Below are 24,576 nucleotides of genomic sequence, written 5' to 3'. Positions count from 1 at the left end.
AGAAACACTATACAGCGTTACTGTAGGTAAGAACTTACCACCGCTGTATATATGGATATTGAGCACTTGAAATGTGGCTTGTGTAACTGAAGACCTGCACTTCTAATTTAATTTTAATTCATTTAAATTTCAATGATTACCTATGACTAATGCTACCATATTGGGCAGTGCAAATCTAGGCAATAGAAAGTCCTGAACACTAGCCCATAGCTGAAAAATGGAAATGAAGGAGAATACCCAAGTGCTAGATGGAGAAAGAAAGAAACAACAAGGTTTCTGTAGGCAAGGGTGAAACAAGAGAGGAGAAACCGTTCAAAACCAGTGTGCTGGTAAGAACTAGAAAAAGAGCCATGATTTCTCAAGGGCAGTGCTGCAAAGCAGTGGGCAATCATCTGCTAAGCTAAAGGTTGCTGGTTTGAACCTATCTAGCTGCAGCACAGGGGAAATGCCTGGAGACCTGCTGCTGTAAATATTGTAGTTGTAGTTGAATGCCATGGAGCTGGTTCTGACACATAGTGACCCTGTATAGGGTTTCAAAGAGTTGCTGGTGAGTTGCGTTCAAGCGTATTATCTTGCAGCACCACACCAGGACTCTTCTGTGAATATGAAATCCCAGAAAACTCTAATGTTCTATCCTTTAATATACGGGGTTGTCGTAAGTTGGGATAGACTCATGACAACAGGCTTATTTAGTTATATGTTGTTGTTAAGTACCGTGGAGTCGGCGCCGACTCATAGCGATCCTGTACAGGCTGTAAATTTCCAAGGCTGTAAATCTTTACGGGAGCAGAACGCCTCATCTTTCTCCCGCGGAACCGCTGGTAGTTTCGAACTGCTGACCTTGAGGTTGGCAGCCCGATTCGTAACCACCACGCTACCAAAACTCCGTATTTAGTTATATATGTTTATTTATATATGAAGGACCCTGTTCCTGATCAACAAAATGGCATTGCAGCTACACCAAGCGGCACCGAATAAAGTCCTGCCTGGGCTTCAGGTCTCCAGAAAGCTTAAGTCTTTATTGCACCAAGAGACCCTCCCCCCACACCTGTAGATTCAGGTTTCAGTAAAATCTCCATAGCGCCACCCATTGGAGGCTCCCAGAACTGTACCTGGAACCACATGGCCTTAAATACTCCCAGTCTATAAGAGAACAGAGGGGCTCTTGGTCTCTTTTGGTGACTTAGAGTACCCCCTCTCCGGTTTACTCTCAATAAAACTGCCTGCTGTTGAAGCCAAGACTCTCTCCTCCTCTCTTTCTTTCTTATTTCTTACAATATATACATTTTTCAGGTTGATTTCCAATTAGTAATGGAACTTCCAAGTGGAAATGACTATAAACAATTAGAATTCTCACACTGAATTGTGGGGAGGGAAAATCAGAGTAGTAACAAAGAAATCTATTTCTTTGACATTTCTTTCTTAAGAGAGTTTCTTCTGCCTCCATACACCCCTTTGCAGAGATTGCCTTGTCCTCCGCCACATGGAGAGACCCTGATATATGGTGTAATAATGATGGTTAAGAGAAATTACTATTTCACCTACTGAGTGATTAATATGAAATTAGTTACTGTAGCACCTAGTGGTGCAGAGAGGGAGGATCAAGGAAGGATTTAGTTTTGTTTTAGAAAGGAAAAATGCAAGGTAAAATAGTGCTTCACATACAGAGTACTTTTCATCTGAGCACCTCTACGTACTCAGCAAGCTTAATTAATGAGCAATTCTCTAAGAACGAGTAGTTATGAAATCAAGATCTTCTGGGCCAGTTACCGATGTTGTATTCCTGTGAGTTTTTTAAAAAGTCAAGCTTGGTGTTTGCCTCCGCCAGGAATGCACAAGTGTTAGCCCCATGAGGCAGCCGTGAGATATACATCTTTCTACTGAATGATTTCTCTCGAAGGCACCCCACTTTATGAGGAAGAGCAACAACACAGAATCCCACCCCCTGGCTTTATTGATGTCCTCTGCTCTATTTGCAATGGAAATCCATCCCTATCATCTTCATGCAGCAAGCATTCTCTGATAATAGAGTGAGCACCATCCCTGGAAAGATAGTTTTGTTGCAGAATGAAACAGGTTATCATCTTTATCAAAAATTATTCAAAACAAACATCCATGAATCTAGGTCTAACATGCATTGAAAGGGGACAGGCAAGGCCCCTTAATGGGTTCCCTACTGTGTAATCTTCCTTTCATCTTAATTCAAAATCCCTTGGAGATTCAAGCTGCCTTTTGCAAAAATATAAATTCTTCTAATTACTTATGTGTAGGGTGTGTGGTTTGGCCTAGTCAAAAGAGAAATGCAATAATGTATCCTGACATTTATTTTCATCTGTAGTGCCTTGAGGATAGATGGCTGTTGGCTTGTGTGTGTCTGTGTGTGTTTTGTATCTTCACTGTTTTGTTATTATTGTTTCTTTCTCCCCTTCTGATTTCTTTTCTCCTCCTCTCTAATCCAAAAAAAGAAAAGAAAGAAAAATGTTGTTCTACCCAAGAAAATACATTGACAGATTTTGGCTTCTAAGGATTTTTACAAAAGGCTCGGTGTTTTGTAAAATAAACCTTAGCTGCCATATACAAAAACAGTTCTTTCTGTCTGAAGAGAAAAAGATACTAAAGGATGTTAGGTTTTGTTTTTAATTCACATCCAGTTCTCTGTGGTTGTCTCTGGGCCAAATCTTTTGCTTCTAACCCTAGATCCTCTCCTGTTCCCTGAGCCAGAGACTTCTGGTTCATCTCGTCCTTTAGGCACCTGAGCCAGCACTGTCTTGCTCCTCTCATCCCATACACGATGCCCCTTGTTTGCCTGGCGATGTAAGGCTACCCTCTTTCCTCATTAGTGCTGAACACCTCCTAACACCATCAGGGTCACCATTGTCCTATAATATGCCACAGTGACCTTTATATTTTGACACTTAACTGAGAATTTAGAAGAGCTGATTTAACACTTCCCAGATTAAATGTCAAATTCTCAAAATTCAGATGGATTTGGAATCCACCTAAGCATATTTTTCTGTTCCCATTCCCGGTAGTTTATACATTGGCACTGATTAGCAGTAGCATTTTGCAATATCACTTAAGGCTCTAGTGCTGTGGAGTTCTGCCAGTAATGGTGTTTAATTCACTTATATGTGCCAATTCATCTCTGTCAGGAGCCTATTAATTTCTTCACTATTTTACTCTGTCCATAGCCCCTCTGTAATGAGACACAATGATCCCCATTTGTGTAACCAAAAAACTGAAAGTCTTCTAAATTACCATGGGTCCCACTGCTTTTAGTAACCAGAAAGCCTCTGTATTTCTTTTTCATATTCAAATCAATTTTTGCAAGCTCTTTCTTTAGAAGATTACACAGCATCTTCAAGGACACCAAATAGTGAAATCATAAAATAGTATAAAATTGTGGTGGACTCCTGCCTCACAGGAGACTTTCTTAAAAAATCACAGCAAAGATGTACTGTTCATGCAAACACATCCTATTTGTATAGAGAGGATGTTAATAAAAATCAGCCTTGAACTCTGCAATCAGTCCAGTCATCAGCAGGCAAGATATGAAAATACCTATAGCTTTTCTATGAACATAAAGGTCCTGCACCAAAGGTCAGTGATCTAAAATTAATCCATGCACTGTACTGTTGGTGTTGCTACATGATGTGATCTTGAGTAAACAGAAAAGTGACAGTTTAGAGACTGACTAGGAGCAATTAACATCAATTCAGGAGACTATTTCAGTGTATTAGCATATAACATTCACATGCATCTCTGCTTCTTATTTTACATTTTCAGGATTGGAGCAAAACATCAGGAGCTAAGAGAAAAGCAGGCAAAAGGTCTCATGGATTATACTACCACTACAATTGGATCAGCACATGATATGGATGATGATGAAATGGACCCCAATTATGCCAGAGTGAACCATTTCCGGGAGCCATGTACATCAGCAAGTGTCTATAGGTCTCCATCGCCACCTCGTCCTGTACCACTTGGTTACCCACGGGACAGCCGTCCATTGTCTCCGGAGATGGACCACTTAGAGGGTCTCTATGCCAAGGTCAACAAGCCCTATCATCCACCGGCTCCAGTTGACAGGTAATGAAACTTAGTAAAAGATGAACGTAGTTTCTGTTCAGTAAGTTCCAAGTCATCTCTACAACAGAGGCAGATAAAAATGTACTCTCCAATCTCTTAAAACTGAAACAACACATTGTGTTAGACATGTACTGTAATTTGACCTCTTCAGTAAGGTAGCAATAGCTAGTTATAAGGTGGCATGAATTAATAAAAGTAGTTGTATTTGTGGTACAACAGGGAGAGATTTCTGAAAGAATATTGTGACAGAGAACTAATGATGAGAACTTTGATGTAATATTGTCCTGTCTCCTAAGAGCCGCGCTGTGAAAGACTTTATCCAAGAAGATAGCATGACCCTTGGAAGTGAGGAGTCAGACAAGAGAAAATGATAATTTCCAAGTAGATGTAATTGAGGTGGAATTACTCTGAAAAGTAAGGGAACTGGGGACTTTATACTCAAGGAATATATGGTCATGGATGAGCAGAGGTGGAAATGGAGAACGTATCCACAATAGGAATTTGATGAAGTAGAGAGAGATAAGAGGTGACAAGGCCAGTGATCCTTAGGTTTAGCAACTAAGGAAAGATATAATAGGACCATCTGTCAGTACAATTGAAGTAGGTAGGGAACACGATGATTCCAACCCCACCTCCTGCCAAAAATAAAATGCCTCATCTCTTGAAAGTCTGATTTAAGACTCTTTTAGTCAATACACATTGTTAGCTGAGCCTTGGAACGATATACACACAAGGAATGGGTTGGCTGACCTTGGGCCAACCTGAGTGTGACTTAAGGTCTGGAGGGGAGTGGGGGAGGAGAGAGTGTGGCAGTTGTAAAGAGCTCTCTTTGTATATGAAAAAAAAAAAAAAGAAAAGACTTGTTTTCGAGAATTCTTTTGGTCCTGACAACCACCCAGTTCCTATTAGTAACCAGCTTTTGTGTGATAGCATGATATATTGCATATGTTTACCATTTACGTTTCCCCAGCTGGGTGATATTATGCACTTTCAATTAGGTTGGGGAGAGGAAGGGAAATCATGGCATTTTTATGCAGACTGTAAAGTGTAGCTTCAGAAGACTGATTCCCTTTCAGAGCCTTTCCAATAACCAAGTGGGAAGGAAGGAGCAATTTTTAATCCTTACTGTCAAGCTTCCAGGTTGATAGCATTAAAGAAAGATGGTCAAGTTTTTCTTTGGGATAAAATGAAAACATAAATTCCGATGATTGTGAGATATGGTCATAATAACGAAACTGCTAATTCAAATGTCTGATTAAAAATAGGCTTTCTCCCCAACCTTCATAGAGGGTTGAATTGTATCATGTAAATATGAATATTAGGCAGGAGTCTCTTCTGGCTCAGACCACACTCAATCTTCCTTTCTCTAAATCAGATAGATCTTTATAGGATTCCACTTTGCATATGCCTATTGCTAGAATCCCAGCACAGAGGCAGTGTTTCTTGGAATCTCCCAAGCTAGTATTTTCCACTACTAATTTCATGGAAATATATACAAGCATTCTTGTGTTTTGGAAAAAAAGGGTACTAGTCAAATGTAGCTGGGGAATTCTGGAGTTATGCCATACAAAGAGGGTTTGTTTTTTTTCCCCCTTCAGTCTTATTATGCCCCCAATATACTAATCAATGTACATTGTAAGTCTTCAAAAGAAGCATAAACCAACCAGCTCTTATTGTACCCTAATTTTTGTCATAAATTTCCTTTTTTTTTTTTTTTTTTAATGTGTGTTTATTCAGATTTTGAAGTAACTCTCTGGAACACTAGGAATCTCTATTCTAAGCTAATTTTCACTCATGTACAATTAACAAGGAAAGGCATTTCTTAGAGTAATCTTAGCTGCCCTCACTATAGAATAATGTCAGGAAATAATGAGTTACTTACTGCCCACTCCAGATATGTATGTAACTAGCAGTTTTGCATTTGGCTGTGACTCCTTTGTATTAATACATAATCTAAACTTTCCTTTAATGAAGTCTTAGACTGTTGTCACATTTTTAACTAGTAGATCTAAGTGTGACTCTGTATACTCAGTTATCTTTATTTTGTGCATATCTTTCATTAGATGGAATGATTACTCTGAAATGATCACTCATTGTTTAAGTCTTAATGCAAGCAGTTGTTGTCTTGGCCTGGAGTAAGCACTCAGTAATACTGGCCATCATCATCACCACTCCCCACATGCTCGTCAGCTTGACCTACTGTAGTGACTTGCACATTGCTGTGGTGCTGACAGCTAGACCACTGGTGTTGCATAGACTAGCAGGGTCATCCATGGTGAGCAGGTTCAAGCAGCACTTCCAGACTAAGACCAAAGTGTTCTTGTTGTTGTGAAGTGCCATCGAGTCGGTTCCGACCCATAGAGACCCTGCATCGGGTTTCCAAGGAGCGACTGGTAAGCTTGAACCACCGAGCTTGTAGTTCAAACGGCTTTGCAGTCTAGTACATTAACCCACAGTGCCACACCAGGACTCCAAGACCAAAGTAGGAGGAAGGAATATTCAGTCTACTTCAAAGTCTTACAAATAGCAATGAAATATTGTCTGGTATAGTTCCAGAAGATGAGCTTCTCAGGACCTTTTCGGAACCTTTATTTGTTGGAGGGGCATGACTCAAACTTAGAATGAACAGCTGAAAACACCTATTAATAATCAGAATGTGGAATGGACAAAGTATGAATCTAGGAAAATTGAAAGCCAAAATAAAATGGAACACATAAAGATCAATATTCTAGGCATTAGTGAGCTGAAATGGACAGTTATAGACCATTCTGTAATAGACATTCGATGGTTTACTATGCTGGGAATGACAAATTGAAGAGGAATGGTGTCACATTCATCATTAAAAAGAACACTTCAATATCTATTTTGAAGTACAGTGCTGCCTGTGATAAGATACTATCTGTATGCTTCTAAGAAAGAACACTGAATGCAACTAGTATTCAAATTTATGCACCAACCACCAAAACCAACAATAAAGAAATTGAAGAATTATACCAACTTCTGCAGTCTAAAATTGATCAAACATGCAATCAAGGTGTGTTGATAATTACTGGTAATTTGAATGTGAAGGTTGGACATAAAGAGGAAGGATCAGTAGTTGGAAGATATCACCTTTGTGATAGAAATGATATTGGAGATCACATGACAGAATTTTGCAAGATTAATGAGTTCTTCATCATTTCAAAACCCTTTTTAAAACAACATAAAAAGTGACTAGTCACAGGGACCTCACTATATGGAATATACAGGAATCAAATTGATTACATCTGTGTGAAGAGACAATGGAGAAGCTCAATCTTATCCGTCAAAATAAGCCAGAAGCAAACTGTAGAACATATCATCAATTGCTCATATGCAAATTCAGGCTGAAGCTGAAGAAAACAAACATGAGTCTATGAGAGTCCACATAGGACCTTGAGTATTCATTGTTGTTGTTGTTGTTGGGTGCCATTGAATCGGTACCGATTTATAGCGACCTTATGCACAGCAGAATGAAACACTGCCCGATCCTGGGCCAACCTCACTACTGTTGCCACGCTTGAGTCCATCAATGCTGCCACTTGGCCAATCCATCTCGTTAGGGGTCTTCCTCTTTTTATCTGACCCTCCACTGTACCAAACATAATATCCTTCTCCAGCAACTTGTCCCTCCTGACAATATGTTTATTAAGTGCCATCAAGTTGGTTCTGACCCATAGCAACCCTGTACAGGGTTTCCAAGGAGCAGCTGGTGAGCTTGAACCACCAACTACAGTTCAAACCAACTTTGAAGCCCAGCACATTAACCCACAGTGTCACACCAGGACTCCCACCTGAATTTAGAGGCCATTTTAAGATCAGATTTGGGGCATTGTGCACTAATGACCAAAGAACAGAGGCATTGTAGATTGACTTAAAGAAAATAATACTTGAATAAAACAAGATCATTAAAAAGACAAGAAAGAAAATACCAAAGTAAATGTAAGAAGAGACCTGAAAATTTTTTGTGATGAATGGGAGAAATGATGAAGTAACAAAGCTGAACAGAAAATTTCAAAGGACAGCTCAAGAAGACAAAGTATAATATTCTATATAATGCAATGTGCAAAGACCTGTTGTTGAAAAAGCTAAAGGGAAGAGCTTCCTAAGCATTTTTTCAGCCTGAAAGAATTGCTTGAACTAGCAATATTGAAAAATTCTATGGGGAAAAAAAATTGAACAATGCAGGAAGCATCAAAAGAAGATGGAAGTCGAGGCACCGATTGTATTCTAGCTACTAAATATGATGTGTGCTAAGCTCTAGATACGATACCAAGATAGATAAGATATGGTCCTAATCTATAAAAAGGGCATATCTAGCTGGGGATGAGAGGGACACATGTGGAAATGGAAATCACAATATGCAGGTAGTTCCTGATTTACACTATATACGAGTTTCAACCAACTGCCCTACAACAGTCATTTTTGGGATACATTTTGTCACTAATAATATGTACGTCATACGATGTGCCATGTGTAATTTTCAGATTTAATCATTCCCATGCCAACCCTCAGAGAAAAATAAAGATCGGGTTTCTAAAAATACTGATAATACAAAGGTAAGTCAAAAAATTTTACTACCAATCATAGAACCCTTTGATAAGCAAAACCACCAAAACATGAAGCTGTTGTTTCTCTAGGTATCCTCCATGTTGGTCAATACAATTTGAAAGGTAGTATCTCCATCGTTCTAATCTTTCCCCAAAATAATTATGCACTCTTCAATTTATGTGACATTAAAACAGTAGTTTTGGCATACTCTAAGGACTCAAATATCCTTTTTCAATGTTCTTTACATTTTGGGAGCAAAAAAGAAGTCTGAAGGGGTAAGATCAGGGCTGGAGTGTAGACAGGATTAAGTTTTCCCATCAAATTCTCATAGAACAACTCTTGCTATGCTCCAAGAATGAGCAAGTGTATTGTTGTAATGGGCAAAAAAATACCTCATGCAACTTTGGCCTTTTTCTCACCAACACAATTTTCAGTTTTCTTAAAACTATGTCATTATAAATCTACATGATCAGTCTTTGTCTCTTGAGAAAATTTATCAAGATTACTTCTTTGGAATCCCCCCAAATAGTCACTCTAACCTTCTGATCTGACCTTTCTGCCTTGAGTTGAACTGGCCCAGCAGAGCAGACCCAGTCAGAAGCCACTGTTTTCATTAGATCTTTTCTTTTTGGAAGGCACCTCAAGGAGACAAAAACAAGCATTCTAATGAAGGAACTGGCCTGCAGCTATTCTCTGATCACTGAAATATGTTTAAACAAGTTTTGTTAGGAATAAATGCATACATGTATGAACTGCAATCCAAATAGCAATACCTTTTGACTTACCCTTGTAAAACACAATAATAATTAAAACTAAGAAAAGAAAAATAAAATATTTAACTTACGTCACAACTGACTTACGATGGAGTCATCCAAACGGGCACTGCCATAAATCAGGGAAGACCTGTAATGTAAATAACAGAAAAGGAGACTGCTAACTTTTCCTAGGCTAGGTCAAGAAAGGCCTCCAAAAGGAAGTGACATTTGTAATTGCTCTTCAAAGTTAGGTAAAACTGACCAGATGCTGTGGTAAAATTGGTTTCCCTTGAAGAATAATTAGCATATAAAAGGAAAGAGTGTCTTGAAAAACATGGCAATGTAGAAAAAAAGGAGAAAGAGAAAGGTGCATTCCTCTCCTTATGGAGCTTAGAGCCTAGTGAATGTGCCCAAATATGAGAGACAAAGTCTGGCCATCCTGGCTTCCAAGGAGCATTTTGGCTGTACTTCTTCTAACACAGATTAGTTTGTTTTTTTTGGCAGTCCATAGTACTTTTGATATTCTCCTCCAACATCATAATTCAATTGCATCAATTCTTCTATAGACTTCCTTATTCATTGTCCAACTTTCACATGCATTATGAGGATATTGAAAATACCATGACTTAGGTCAGACGCACCTTAGTCATCAAACTGATATCTTTGCTCTTGAGCACTTTCAAAGAGGTCTTGTGCAGCCTAATGCAATATATCATTTGTTTTCTTGCTTGCTGCTTCCATGAGTGTTGGTGAGTTGATTCAAGCAAAATGAAGCTGTCAAAGCTTCAATCTTTTCTCTGTTTATCTTGATGTTATTTATTGCTCCAGTGGTGAGAATTTTTGTTTTCTTTACACTGAAGTGCAACCCATACCTAAGACTGTGGTCTTTGATCTTAATCAATAAATATTTTAAGTCCTCATGACTTTCACCAGGCAATGTTGTATCATCTACATACCACAGGCTGTTAATGAGTCTGTCTCCAATCCTGATGTCATGTTCTTCTTCATATAATCCAATTTCTCAGATTACTTGCTCAGCATACAGATTGAATAAGTATGGTGAAAGAACACAACCCTAGTACACACCCTTCCAAATCCTAAACCATTCAGTATTCCCTTGTTCCATTCTAACAACTGCCTCATGACCTAAGTGAAGGTTCTTCATGAATACAGTTAGTTATCCCGGAATACTCATTCTCCACAATGTTGTCCATAGCTTGTCATGATCCACATAATTGAAAGCCTTTGCATAGTCAATAAAGCACAAGTAACATATCTTTCTGATATGTTACAGAAACTAAAAAAAATCTCAATAAACCAGAAACTTAAGATGAGAGGAGCAAATAACAGAGAGTAAAGTGAAAGATCACGGAACTAGGTAGCAGGCAAATGAGAGAAGCTTGGCTGAAGAATTTTGAACTCCATTCTGAGAGTAAAGGGGCCAAGGTTGGGTTGAAAAAAGGGCCACAGACAGCTATAAAGGTGAGTCCTACTCCTGGTTTAGGAGCTGTGGTAGAGTAGTGGTTACGAATTGGGCTACGAACCTTAAGGTCAGCAGTTCAAAACTACCAGCTGCTCCACAGGAGAAAGATGAGGCTTTCTGCTCCCGTAAAGATTACAGCCTTGCAAAACCTGTGCAGGGTTGTTATGGGTCAAAACTGACTCGACAGCACTTAACAACAACTCCTGGTCTTAGTAGCCATTAAATGGCATGGGCAGTTTAGCCTCACCTGTAATGACAGATAGTGGCTGTCAAGTTCACTCAGACTCACAGCAACCTCACATAGAACACAGTGAAACATTGCCTGATCTTACACCATCTTCAGGGTCACTGGATTGTGGTGGTTGCTGTGCCAACCAGCCTCACTAACTGGCCACTAGTCCTCTACTTCACCCAACATGATGTCCTTCTCCAGCAATTTATCCTTCTTGATGCAAGTGAATTAGATAATGTTCTCTTGTGAGCTATAGGGTTTTCATTGCCTAATTTTCAGAAGATAGGCATTTTTCCTAGTCTACCTTAGTCCGGAAGCTCCACTGAAACCTGTCCAGCATGGGTGACCCTTCTGGTATCTGAAATCCTGGTGACGTAGCTCCCAGCATCACAACATCATGTAATTCACCACAGTGCATCAAACTGACAGGCAGGTGGTTGTCCCCTGTTGTGATTGTTAAATATGATTTTGTATTTTGTAATTATTTATAACTATGCATAAGGAGCTCTGGTAGGGTAGTGGTTACAAATTGGGCTGCGAACCACAAGGTCAGCAGTTTGAAACTGCCAGCTGCTCCGAGGAAGAAAGATGAGGCTTTATGCTCCAGTAAAGATTTAGAGCCTCGGAAACCCTGTTCAGGGTCGCTATGAGTCGGAACCGACTCCACGGCACATAACAACAACAATAATGATGTGTGTGTGTGTGTGTGTGTATACACTCACATTTATTTTACTAATATGTTATATGCATTATGAAACTTACGCTAAACATAGAAATTAATAAAGGAATGAGATTAAAAGGAAACATAAGGAGAAGTTCCAATACATACCTCCACATGAGGTGTACACTGGCCATTCTGAAGACCATTCACCTCAAGTCCAAGTTCCATAGGTATACATGTGTCTACCTGGTTTTGTTCACCAGTATATCCTTAGCTTCTTTATACTCAATAAGCATTTTAGGAATAAATGAATGATTTAACAGAATCTTAAAACTGAATGGAAACTTATGTGGTCAAGCCTCATATCACATTCAGCAGGGGAATTCTCCTCCACAAATTCCCATGCAAGGCACAACCGCATCCATGTTGGCATACTTCCAGTTACAAGAATTCACAAGGCATCCTGTTTTCACTTTTAGATCACTCTGATTGATAGATCTGTCACTTTTTATCTATCCAAATGCTGTCTTCGTGTAACATTCACATGGGTCTTGCATTGGCCTCCAGGACACAGAATCTATGTCCTATGAGCAGGCATTTGGATATTTGAAATGACTTTCATGATCACCTTCATTAACACTTCATTGTTGTTAAGTGCCATGGAATTGGTCCTGATTCATAGTGACCCTGTATAGGGTTTATGAGGTTTTTAATCTTCAAGGTAGCAGAAAACTTCATCTTTCTCCCATGGAGCAACTGATGGGCTCAAACCACAGTCTTTGTAGTTCACAGTCCAATGCTTATCATATGGAGCCACCATGCTCCCTCATTAACACTTACTGAACTCCAAACATGAGCTGAGCTCTGTGTACAGAGTTAGTCTTAGAAGAATGAATATGCCCAGCATCTGGTGTTAAGAAGTTCACTGTATTATCAACTTCAGAATCAGTTCTGTATAAACCCTTCCCAGTGCCTTGTTACTGTTATTACCAACTCAGCCTCAGCTCATGCACAACAGAACAAAACATCACTGGCACTCACCATCTTCGTGCACATTAGTATGCTTAATTTCATTGTTGTGTCCACTGTGTATTTTCAGTACATTCCAACTGAGGGAATTTATCTTCCAGCACTATAGCAGGCAGCATTCTGATGGGATCCACACTGTTATCATTTGCAAGTTATGTCTACTGAAGTTGTTTAATTAAGCTTCCAGTGTTGATAAATGTAGACAAACTACATTAATGCAAGGTCCTGTTGTGGCATGGTAGGATAAATGATGGACTGCTAACTGCAAGATCAGCAGTTCAAACCCACCAGCCATTCCTCAGAAACCCTACATAGGGTCACTATGACTTGGAATCATATTGACACATCACCACCACCATTCTCTTTATCCAAGTTAAATATTTTCTTGTTAGGGTTATCCCTTATTTTCACCAACAAGATAGTTTTAAATATTGATTTTTGTGGTGCTGTGGGATAAGCACTTGACTACAAGGTCAGTTTGAATTGCAAGGTCGGCAGTTCAAATATACCAGTTGCTCCTTGGAAACCCTATACTCGACAGTACTTAACAACAACATTTATTAGCAGTCCTTTCTGGGTTTATACCATCCTTGTACTTAATCAGTGAGCACTCATCATATGATCATTGATCAGTGTTAAGTACAACCCCTGTAGCTCATTACCTGGTACTCCATTAATCAACATTCTTTGGGATATTCACTTAGCTATTAATCCAGTGTACTATGAGTGTTATCCAGTCTGCATTCTTCAGTTCATCTAAACATTGTGGGAAATTGTCAAATATCTTACTAATATTATGGTAAACCCTGCCTGTGAGAATTTCTGGATCTGTCAATCTGAGAACTCTCTTAAGAAAAAGTATTAATTACATGATCTTGGTGAATCTTAAAGATTATTTCTTTTTGTGCCCCAGATGCTCACAAATAATATGTCCTTTTATAATTATGCAAAATAAGAGTTTCTGTGGCCCAGTGTTAATACTAAGCACTTGGCTGTCTGCTTACTAAATGCTTACATCATGACTGATACACCTTAGCTGTGAAATTAAAGTGGCAAACAGCTTTTCAACATGTCAGTTAAGTGTTCCCGACTCTTTAACATGTATTCTCCAGTCTTTATAGGAAACTTACTGAGCCTCTACCATACTGGTCATATTAAAAGGTTTAGAAAAAATTGTGACCCTCAAGGAACTCAGTCTACTAACTGAAACTTTCTCATTAACAAATAGTTACAGTTTGATACATCACTTTAGAATAAAGATCTAGACTCAGGATATATTGTAAAAACCATGAAATTTCAAATGCATTCAATTTGAGAAAGATTTGAGGCTATAGGTTGGTCTTTCTAGAATGTTAGATAAAAATGTGTTAATTTTTCAAAACCTCAATTTCCTCACTGTAAAATGAGAATAAGAGTATAGTGGTTACGAATTGGGCTGCGAACTGCAAGGTCAACAGTTGGAAACTACCAGCTGTTCCACGAGAGAAAGATGAGGCATTGTGCTCCTGTAAAGATTTACAGCCTTGGAAACCCTGTACAGGGTGGCTATGAGTCAGAACTGACTCCACGGCAAACATATGGATTTTGGGGGACTGATGAAATTATTCCAGTATTTTCTTCAATAAATGTTGAGCATAACTTTTCATGTTTAAGAAGGTTATTGAACTAAATCTTATGTGGCACTATATTATATCATTTGGAAGCATATAATAAGAAGGCCAACTTTCATACTATATTAGTTAGGAAAGGTATTTATCACAAGGGAACTTCAAAAAGTTCATGATAAAATTCCATTATCTTTTAATTCAGTTTTCTTCCACAAATTTTTTTTGAAACTCCACATATAACTAGCTATTGACCATTAAAGTAGTGAATTTGGAAACATGTTAGATCCTATCTGTTTCATAGTCACATAATTATAATTTCTAACTCCAGCCAAAACTTCTGCGGGAGTGTTTCTATCATCAGATATCCAAAGTGAAAACAGGAAAGAAAGTGAGAGAGGAAAAGGCAAGAAAATGAGAAAACAGTTCAGATTTTGTTAACTCTCTCTTATCATCTGCCTACGTGAAGAAAAGTACAGTCTTTACAACTGGGATACATTGTCAATTGTTTGTTTAAAACTTAACTTTCTAGATATCCCTCAGCTTATCATCAAATATAACATTCTCTTCTTGTCATGTCACTTAAATGTCCATTTGGTTCATAGTTGAACTCAACAGTTTTTCCACAGAACTATCCAGTCCAATTCTTTGGGTTCCAGAAGAGCTGTTTACAACAACAGCATGTCAAGTCAAATTCTAATTAACAGCAAACAACAGAAAACCCTTTCAAGAACATAGGTGGTCCAGTCTTGATAAAGCAGGCACTTTTCATGTTTCTTTTTTGCCTTCCCCAGAACTTAGACCTTCTTCCTCATGTTGCATCACGATTTTAACACAGATGTTTGCAGCTGTAGGGTTCATGTCCACTTTCCTTGGAGAAAGTAGGGAAAGGGGGCAAATGACCAATGGAATATGCCAATCAAGTGCCTTCCTTTTAATATTCTCCAATCATTTCTAATTGGTAAAAATGGTGTTAAGAGTTCATATCCAGTTGCAAGAGAATGCTGAAAAATAGTCTATTTCATTTTAGTCTTTCCAAATAAACAAATACAAAGGAAAATGAAACTGTAAGTGGCTTTTAGAGAATCATTCCTTGGATTCCATGACAGATTATCTCTAGGTGACTTCTCTATTTTATATTTGTCACGTCCCTTTAATAATGCAAAAGTTAAAGATTAATGCTACAAAGCACTTTGGTCAAGTCTATTCTTATTAACTCCCTGTGGGAGACCATCCTATTATATAGATCCTCTTTTACAACGCCAACAGAAATATTTCAGTCTTAGTAATTTGTAATATCACTTAACTGAGGTAACCAAGGGCCATACATTCTTAGTCTTCATGACTACTGAAATACATGGTTTGGTAATTCCAAGATAAGAGGAATGAAGGATAGATAAGCCAGTTGCGAACATCTGAGTGTGAGAATATCTTGTATTATTGGGGTGATATTAGATCATTGGTTTCTCTACCAAAATGCTGTTGATTTAAGAGAGTCAACATCTCATTGAGTCGTAGCTTTGTCATATAAGGCCCATGACTCTGCTAGTGTTGGTCACCAGACTCTAGTGATTTTTTCAATTATTTTTACTTTTGTTGAATAGTTTTTTTTAGCTCGCACTTCTGATTCTTGACTTGTAATGCTGTGAATGTGGACTATAATAGTAAATACAGTAGGTTACTTAGAGATGTGTTTTCAGTTTTTACCAACAGAGTCAAAGTGATCTAATTTCAATTTGGCAATCTAATGATAAATGCTATTCCCTTAGTCAAAATCCATCAATTGTATGAAGCAATATGATTTTTTTCTTAGACTATATTACCATCAATTTTAAGCAACTTTTAAACAATAATGAGACTTCTCTTAATGAAAGAATCTCTGTGACCAGATAAGTGCTAATAGTAATTGGGATACCATTAGCTGTACTTTTCTCCATCTCCTCTCTTTAAAACTTGATGTTCTCATTAATTTTTTTTTCCCATCTACTGAAAGCCCTACTCTTGGGACAATGCAAGTTTTGTCTGCTTAAGTTGTTAGCGTCCAGTGTTGATAAATGTAGACAACCTTCTCTTTCATTATGTATGAGTGAAGGAAGAAGATACGCAAGGACCATTCATTTCCAAGACCATCCACCCGGCCCATACTTAGTCACTGGCATTAAGTAGGCAATTCTGAAGAACGTGAGCCAGAAGCTTACGCTGATTTCTTAGAGCTGCCATTTGAACATGACATGAACTTTTTTTTTTTTTTTAACATTAGCAAATTGTTCCTGATGATAGAGTCATCTAAATAATCCTGTTTACTAGAAGGAGACTAAGTAAACACAAAGATAATAGAATATAATACAGCATTTCCTTCCTTCTTAAGGGAAACCTAGTAGCATAGTGCACTGTAAGTTGGGCTGCTAACAGCAAGGTCAGTAGATCAAATCTACCAGTGGCTCAGTGGGGAAAAGATAAGGCTTTCTGCTTTCATTAAGATTTATAGTCTTGAAATCCTTATACAGTGTTAGTGTGAGTTGGAACCAACTCGGTGACATGCAATCCTCGCCATCCAAAGGGATGTAGTTGATAGTTTGGAATAGTAATGGTGATATACATACTATGATAAGAGCATGCCGAAGATGCTATGGAAGCTTGTGGGTGGGGCACTAAATGCACTTTTGGGTGGTGTCAGAAGACTTATTGAGAGATTCATCTTAGCTGTGATTTAAATAACAAATAGGAATTAATTAAGCAGACATAAGAGCAAACACAGAAACTCAGAGACAAAACATGGTGTATCTGAGGAACTGCACATATTTCAGAAGGGCTAGAGTATAGTATCTAAGGACCTAACGAATGCAAAAAATGAGCAAGAGTCATGCCATTAAAGGCTGTCTAACCTAAACTATCTAAACTTTAGCTCAGGGACAGTGGGGAACCCTTGAAGTAAGGGTGGCATGTTCACATTTGGACTTTGGAGAGAACCGTAATCCTGTAGGGCAGGTATGTATTTCATAAATGAGAAATTGAAGGCCCAGAGAAATTAATAAACTTACCTGTGGTGACATGGGTAAGAAGTTAACTGGTTTGGACTCTAGCCTAGATCTGACTCCAAAACCCATTCATGAGCTTCCAAATATAGAAGACTTTTTCAAACTGCAGGTTATAAACTGTTAGCTCATCTTGAAATCAATTTAGTGGGGCCCATCCACATTTTTTATAGCATAGACTATAGAAAATGATAGAAAAGATCTTTACAAGGATTGAAATACATGTAAGAATCATTTTATACTTTTTATTGTGAATTGTGTGAACTTTTACAGACAAGATCATAAGTTTTACATTTAAAAATATTACACCTTGTTTCAGCTCAAACATTCTATTAGTTGTCTTAGTTATATAAGCATATAAAATGCAGGTGTTTATGCATGTATGTATATGGGTAGGAATCAACTCAACGGCTCTTAACAACAACAACAACATATAAGTGTATATGTAGTCGAAGAAGGAGATATGATGTGAAATACATTTCTCACTGTGAGTTGTAGTTAAAAAACAGTTGCCACCACTTAGTGCATGCAGTTATTTACCTTCCATTCTTCACTTTTCCTTTATACACTCATTCTTTCCTTTATTTATACATTCATTTCCTAAGAAACAAACATTTACTGCCTATTGTATCCTAATCAGCCATCTCAAGATTATGTGGTCGGAAGACATATCAGAAGCCTTGAACATTTTCACCTACTCTCTGAAGTAGTGCTAGATTTGTGTTGATCTCATCACACATACTCCAGGCCTCTTGTGACCTGTGGTTTACATTAATCTATTAGACTAAGCCACATAACTTTTCATTACACAATCTTTGCTGATGCTAAGGACAGATTCCAAACTGCCCACTTTAGAATTTCTGTGTTTAATGCAATGTGTAATCAAGAATAGGCCATTGCTAGGTCAATTGCTTTACTCTATTTATCTTTTCAAATAATAAATAATCAGTAGAATGAGAAACGGATGGTAAAAGATAGTTTAATGTTAGCACTCATGAATATCCACCATCTTAGAGAGATATTTTAATATTTCTATGCTTTAGAATATCCTTCCCACTGGAAGTGTGACTGAGGATTCATATGAACCTATCCCAAAATGAAATTCAGGAATTATTGTTTCTAATAGACATTCAATCAATTGTGAGCAAGCGCTCTGGATTCTCTTGAACTGGACACTGCTTGGCCTCTCTCTTGACAATTTGCCAAGATTTATGGTTACCAGGCTGGTGGGGTGGGGAGGTTTTCTCCAATAGAAACACAGTAGATGTTCTATGTTGGGGTCAGCAGAAGGCATAAGCCTAAGTCATGCCCATCCTAGTACAAAGGCTGAGTTACACTCTTATACCAGCCACTCAACTGGTTTCTTCAAGAAAACCAAGTCCAGAGGAAGCCATGATGGCCACCTGTACATTTAACATCAAGATCATGAAATGTACTTGTTTCTTATGTGGAAGCTTAACCTTTTAAAGAAATGTCAGACCACAATAGCTCACACTTAAAATCCCCTTTGAACATCTCTTAAACCACTACGGAATATTTTATTTTGTTTTCTGTTAAGATTGCTGGACGCTGGATTCCAGTTGTGGAGCCTTCCCTATTTCTAGTGTATCATAATATTTTATAGATATTCTGTGACCTTAACTGAATTGTTTATTAGGACCCTTCCCTCATCAGTAGGACTTGAACTCCAAAATTAATTTGCCAAACCCAGTGAGAAGCCAAAATTTCTATGTACCTTCTGAGTTTCTTTCCTAGCCATTGCACTCTGCTCATTTTCTTCTTGTTTTGGCTTGTTGTTGTTATTGTTGCAGTTAGGAGCCATCAAATTGGTTCTGACTCATAGTGATCCTATAAACACCAGAACAAAGCATTGCCTCATCTGGCATCATCCTCACAAGTATTACTATGATTGAATCCATTACCCATACTATTGAGGATCTTCCTCTTCTTCGATGACCGTCAACTTTACCAAGCCTGATGTTCTTTTCCATGGATTGGTTCCTCCTGATAACATGGTAGTGCCAAGTACATGAGACACAGTCTTGCCATCATTATTTCTAAGACATATTCTGATCACACTTCTTTCAGGATAAATTTGTTTGTTCTTTGGACAGTCCATGGTTCTTTCAATATTCTTCACTAACACCATAATTCAAATACATCAGTTCTTCTCCAGTCTTCTTTATTCATTGTCGAGTTTTCACATACACACAATTGAAAATACCATAGCTTAGGTCAAGGGTACCTTATTCCTCAAAGTGATATCTTTGTTCTTTAAAACTTTAAAGTGTTTTGTTTTTTGTTTTTGCAGCAGATTTTATTTCTTAACTGCTGCTTGCATGGGCATTGATTGTAATTCCAAGTAAAATGAAATCCTTGAAAACTTCATTATTTTTTCTGTTTATCATGATGTTGCTTACTGGTCTGGTTGTGAGAATTTTTTTTCTTTTTAGGTTGAAGTGTAATCCAAACTGAAGGCTATAGTCCTTCTTCTGCATTAGCAAGTACTTTAAGTCTTCATTTCAACAAGCAAGGTTGTGTCATCTACATATTGAAGGTTGTTAATGAGTCTTCCTCCAATCTTGATGCCTCATTCTTCTTCATGTAGTTCAAGTTCTAGGATCATTTATTCAGCATACAGATGGAATCAATATTAAGAAAGTCTGCAACCCTGATGCACACCCTTTCTGATTTTAAACAATGCAGAATCCCCTTGTTCTATTACAGTGACTGCCTCTTGGTCTATAGACAGGTTCTACTTGAGCACAATTGAGTGTTCTGGAATTCCCATTCTTCACAATGTTATCCATAGTTTGTTATGATCCACACAGTCAAATGCTTTTATATAGTCAATAAAATCCAAATAAACATCTTTTTGGTGTTCTCTGTTTTCAAGCTAAATTCATCTGAAGTCAGCAATTATAGTCTTCAATCCAAGTTCTCTTCTGAATCAGACTTGAATTTCTGGCAGTTTCTTGTCAATATACTGCTGCAACCATTAAAATTACCTTTAGTAAACTTTTACTTGCATATGGTATTAATAATATTGTTTGACAATTTCCATATTATGTTGGGTTATCTATCTTTCTTTGGAATGAGCATAGATATGTATCTCTTCCAGTTGATTAGCCAGGTAGCTGTCTTCCAAATTTCTTGGCACAGACTATTGAGTGCTTCCAGCTCTGCATCACTTTGTTGATGCATCAATTTGTTGCTACCTGATGAAATGGTTGAATGTTGACAATTCTTTTTGGTACAGTGACTCTGCATACTCCCTCCATCTTCTTTTGATGCTTACTACATCATTCAATATTTTGTCCATTTTTTTTTTTTTTTTTTTTTTTGTTAAGTGCCTTTGAGTTGGTTCTGACACATAGCAACCCTGTATAGGATTTCTGAGGAGTGGCTGGTGAATTTGAAATACTGACCTTGTAATTAGCAGCACACTACCAAAGCCATTTGAACTGCAAGATTGTCAGTTCAAGGTCACCAGCTGCTCCTTGGAAACCCTATACAGGTTCACTATGGGTCAGAATCGACTCAATGACACTCAACAACAACAACAACAACTTATCCTACGGTGTTACACAAGGACTCCATTTTGCCCATTGTTGTCATTAAGTACCTTCAAGTCAGTACTGACTTATAGTGACCGTGTATAGGGTTTCCAAGGAACAGCTGGTGATTTTGAACCACAGATCCAGTGGTTTAAATAACCTTGTGGTCCAGTGTCTTATCCCATAGAATCCTTTAATATTGCAAGTCAAGGTTTGAGTATTTTTCTTTAGTTTGAGAAATGCTGAGCATGTTCTTCCATCAAGGTTTTCTAGCTCCAGGTGTTTGTACTTGATCTTCCTAAGCTGTTCTTTGAAATGTTTTGTTCAGCTCTTGTACTTCATATCTCTTCCATTTGCTTTAGCTTCTCTGTGTTCAAGAGCAAGTTTCAGAGTCTTTTCTGACATCCACTTTGGCCTTTTTTTTTTTTTTTAATTTCTTATCTTTTAAATGACCTTGCTTTCTTCATATCTGATGTTCTTGATGTCACTCCACTACTTATCTGTGCTTCACTTGTTAGAGTTTAATATGTCAAATCTGTTCCTGATATTGTCTCTAAATTCAGGTGGGATATAGTCTGGAAACATTGTGAAGAATGGGTATTCCAGACACTTAATTGTGCTCATGAGGAACTTGTACACCGACCAAGTGGCAGTCATTGAACAAAACAAAGGGGACACTGAATGGTTTAAAATCAGGAAAGGTGAGTGTCAGGGTTGTATTCTTTCACCATATTTATTCCATCTCTATGCTGAGCAAATAATTTGAGAAACTGGACTATATGAAGAAGAACATGGCATCAGGATTGGAGGAAGACCTATTAACAATCTGTGATATGCAGATAATACAACCTTACTTGCTGGAAGCAAAATACTTATTGATGAAGATCATAGACCATAGCCTTTGGAATGAGTTGCACCTCATTATAAATAAAACAAAAATTCTCACCACTGGACCAATAAATAATATCATAATAAATGGAGAAAAAATTGAAGTTATCCAAGACTTTATGTTGCTTGGATCCACTATCAACACTTATGGAAGCAGCAATCAAGAAATCAAATGACATATTATATTAGGCAAATATACTACACAAGACCTCTTTTTTTATTCAAGAACAAATCTATCAGTTTGAGGACTCATGTGCACCAAGCCATGGTATTTTCAGTAACCTCATATGTAAGTGAATGTTGGACAATGAGTAAGGAAGACTGTAGAAGAATTGATGCATTTGAATTATGGTATTGGGGAAGAATATCAAAAGTACCATGGACGTCTTGAAGAACAAACAAATCTGTGTGGTAAAAAGTATAGCCAGAATACTCCTTAGAATCCAGAATGGTGAGACTTCATCTCTCATACTTTGGGCATGTTATTAGGAAGAACGAGTCCCTGAAGAAGGACATCATGCTTGGTACAGTGGAGGGCGAGCGAAAAACAGGAAGCTCCCCAATGACATGGACTGATATTATGATAGCAGCAATGGGTTTGGGCTTAATGATTATGAGGATGGGGCCGGACCTGGCAGCGTTTTGTTCTATTTTGTATAGAGTCGCTATGAGTTGGAACTGACTTTATAGGACCTAATAACAACAGCAACAAACAGTCTGGAAGTTCCACTGAAACTTGTCCACCTCAGCTGACCCTGCAGGTACTTGAGATGTTGGTGGCATAGCTTCCATAAGCCACCACTATCGACAGACAAGTGGTGATTTTAGTTCTGTAGGAGTTATAAATTAGCAAATTATTTCCAGAGAAGCATATTGCAGATTATTAGACTCACCTCAGTGTGCTTACCAGCTTTTCAGGATTAATTTTTCCCCCTCAAGTCCTGGCTGCCTTGAGAGTTCTCCAGTGTTTTCAGTCAGATTTTTTTTTTGCAAATTTGTCCATTGTTTCCATTGGTTCTCATGAGACAGTAATCTGCAACAAGGTGTTTCACCACAAACAAAAACAGGAATTCCCCATTCTTTTTCAATGTAAATGAATTCATAATAAATGTATTTTGTTGTTGTGAGGAATCAAATAACTAAAAGATATTAAAGCAACATGAATAGTGCCTGGCGCCTAGTAAGTACTCATAATATGATTTTATATTTGAATCTAAATACATACTGATTTTGGAAAAATTATAGGAAAAAAATCCTCATCATCCCATTTTCTTTCATAGTATTTCTTTTTTTAAATTTTTATTGTGAATTGAGTGATAGTTTGCATGGGAGAACATCAGCTTTACACTCATCCTATCGTGTTTCATTTCATTGCAATCATTACAATCCCCTCCATGCATCATCATTCATTCAACAACATTTGCTTCCATTCCCTCTGGTTTGTTTGTTTTTTTTTTTGAATGTACACCAAAACACTTAAGAATATATAACCATTCAGACAACCAAAGGGTATACCCTGGAAGCCTGCCCCTTGGCCACCAGCACAAACTCCTCCTTCTTTGAGTTCCAAGTCCCCAGCCACTCCATCTCTCCACATCATCGTCTCTGCCTCCATCTCTGGCATCACTGCTTCTCTGGATAGGGTCCCTCACTCTGTTCTTCTACCTTGTTGGTTCCAAGGTCCTGCTCTCCTGAACTGCAAGTCAACCACTCTTCTCCTTTTGTTACAAAACCTCTACCTTTACTTTTGCAACCGTCATAGTCAGTCCTGATAGCAATCACTATTGAACCACAAGTGTCTTATCCCCATCTCCTTACACCAGTCCATTCTAGACAGGTTGGAAACCACTCTGGAGATTCTACCTTCCCCCACACCCCTGAAACTAGGTTCTTTCTTAAAAACTTATAAGCCAGTCTCTTCTGGTCTTTGTAGCCCCCTTTCCATTTTGGGTAGCCAATGTCTAAGTTGCCCATCCCTGTCAACCCTGTATACAGAGGGGGTGAGAATGAACCTTGCTATAAAGATTTTTCCCTCTTTTAAGCTACTATATCCAGAAGTATAGGTCAAGTTCATTGAATTGTATCAGATTACACATATTTTCCTCTTCTTTCTTCCTCTAGTCAAGTTCTAATCATCCAGCCATTGAAGCCAAGTCAAATGGGTAGTATCTGAAAGTATGGGTGTTCTTGTGCATCTCCCCTCACTTCATATAAGCTGGAAGCTTCATTCTTTGCTCTAGTCCTCTGTGACTATGTCCCTTTCCCTGGGCTCAGGAGTCCCCAGGTCTCACTATATGCTGGTAAACTAGGTCTCAATCCAGGTTGACAGGAGTCTATTGAACGTGGTCAGACTTAACTCACAGCTTCACTACTGATTTCCCCCCACTTCCTCTTATTGGTAGACCAACATGGTCACCAGTAAGATTACATGCCTGCTCATGTATTCCCTTTGAGTTTCAGTCTTGGAGGGGAGCTTGCCCTGAGGGGACTTGATTGCTTGCCTTTCATATTAGGATTTCTTGTTCATCTCATGCTTTTAATTTAAGCATTGTTATCTTTAATCTTGTGGTTGTTGTTGTTAGGTGCCATCGAGTCGGTACCAACCCATAGCGACCTTATGCACAGCGTAATGAAACACTGCCCGATCCTGGGCCAACCTCATTACTGTTGCCAC

At 38.2% G+C, this 24,576-nt stretch overlaps 1 protein-coding gene across 3 annotated transcripts in view; it reads left to right on the top strand.

Annotated features, from left to right (window-relative positions):
• PARD3B (par-3 family cell polarity regulator beta) overlaps positions 1-24,576 on the top strand; it is a 1,706,387-nt gene that overhangs the window by 1,428,783 nt on the left and 253,028 nt on the right. For 2 of the 3 annotated variants that reach the window (XM_006861955.1, XM_006861956.1), the window contains exon 19: positions 3,787-4,089. The exons of the other annotated variant lie outside the window; for it this stretch is intronic. In XM_006861955.1, the coding sequence (XP_006862017.1) occupies positions 3,787-4,089 (303 nt within the window). The remainder of the gene's footprint in view (positions 1-3,786; positions 4,090-24,576) is intronic. 3 annotated transcript variants of the gene reach the window in all.

The sequence above is a fragment of the Chrysochloris asiatica genome, unplaced genomic scaffold, assembly GCF_000296735.1.
Source record: "Chrysochloris asiatica unplaced genomic scaffold, ChrAsi1.0 scaffold00045, whole genome shotgun sequence".
Classification (NCBI taxonomy): Eukaryota; Metazoa; Chordata; class Mammalia; order Afrosoricida; family Chrysochloridae; genus Chrysochloris; species Chrysochloris asiatica.
The sequence above is the reverse complement of the archived record's forward strand: the minus strand, read 5'-3'. Positions and strand labels throughout refer to the sequence as shown.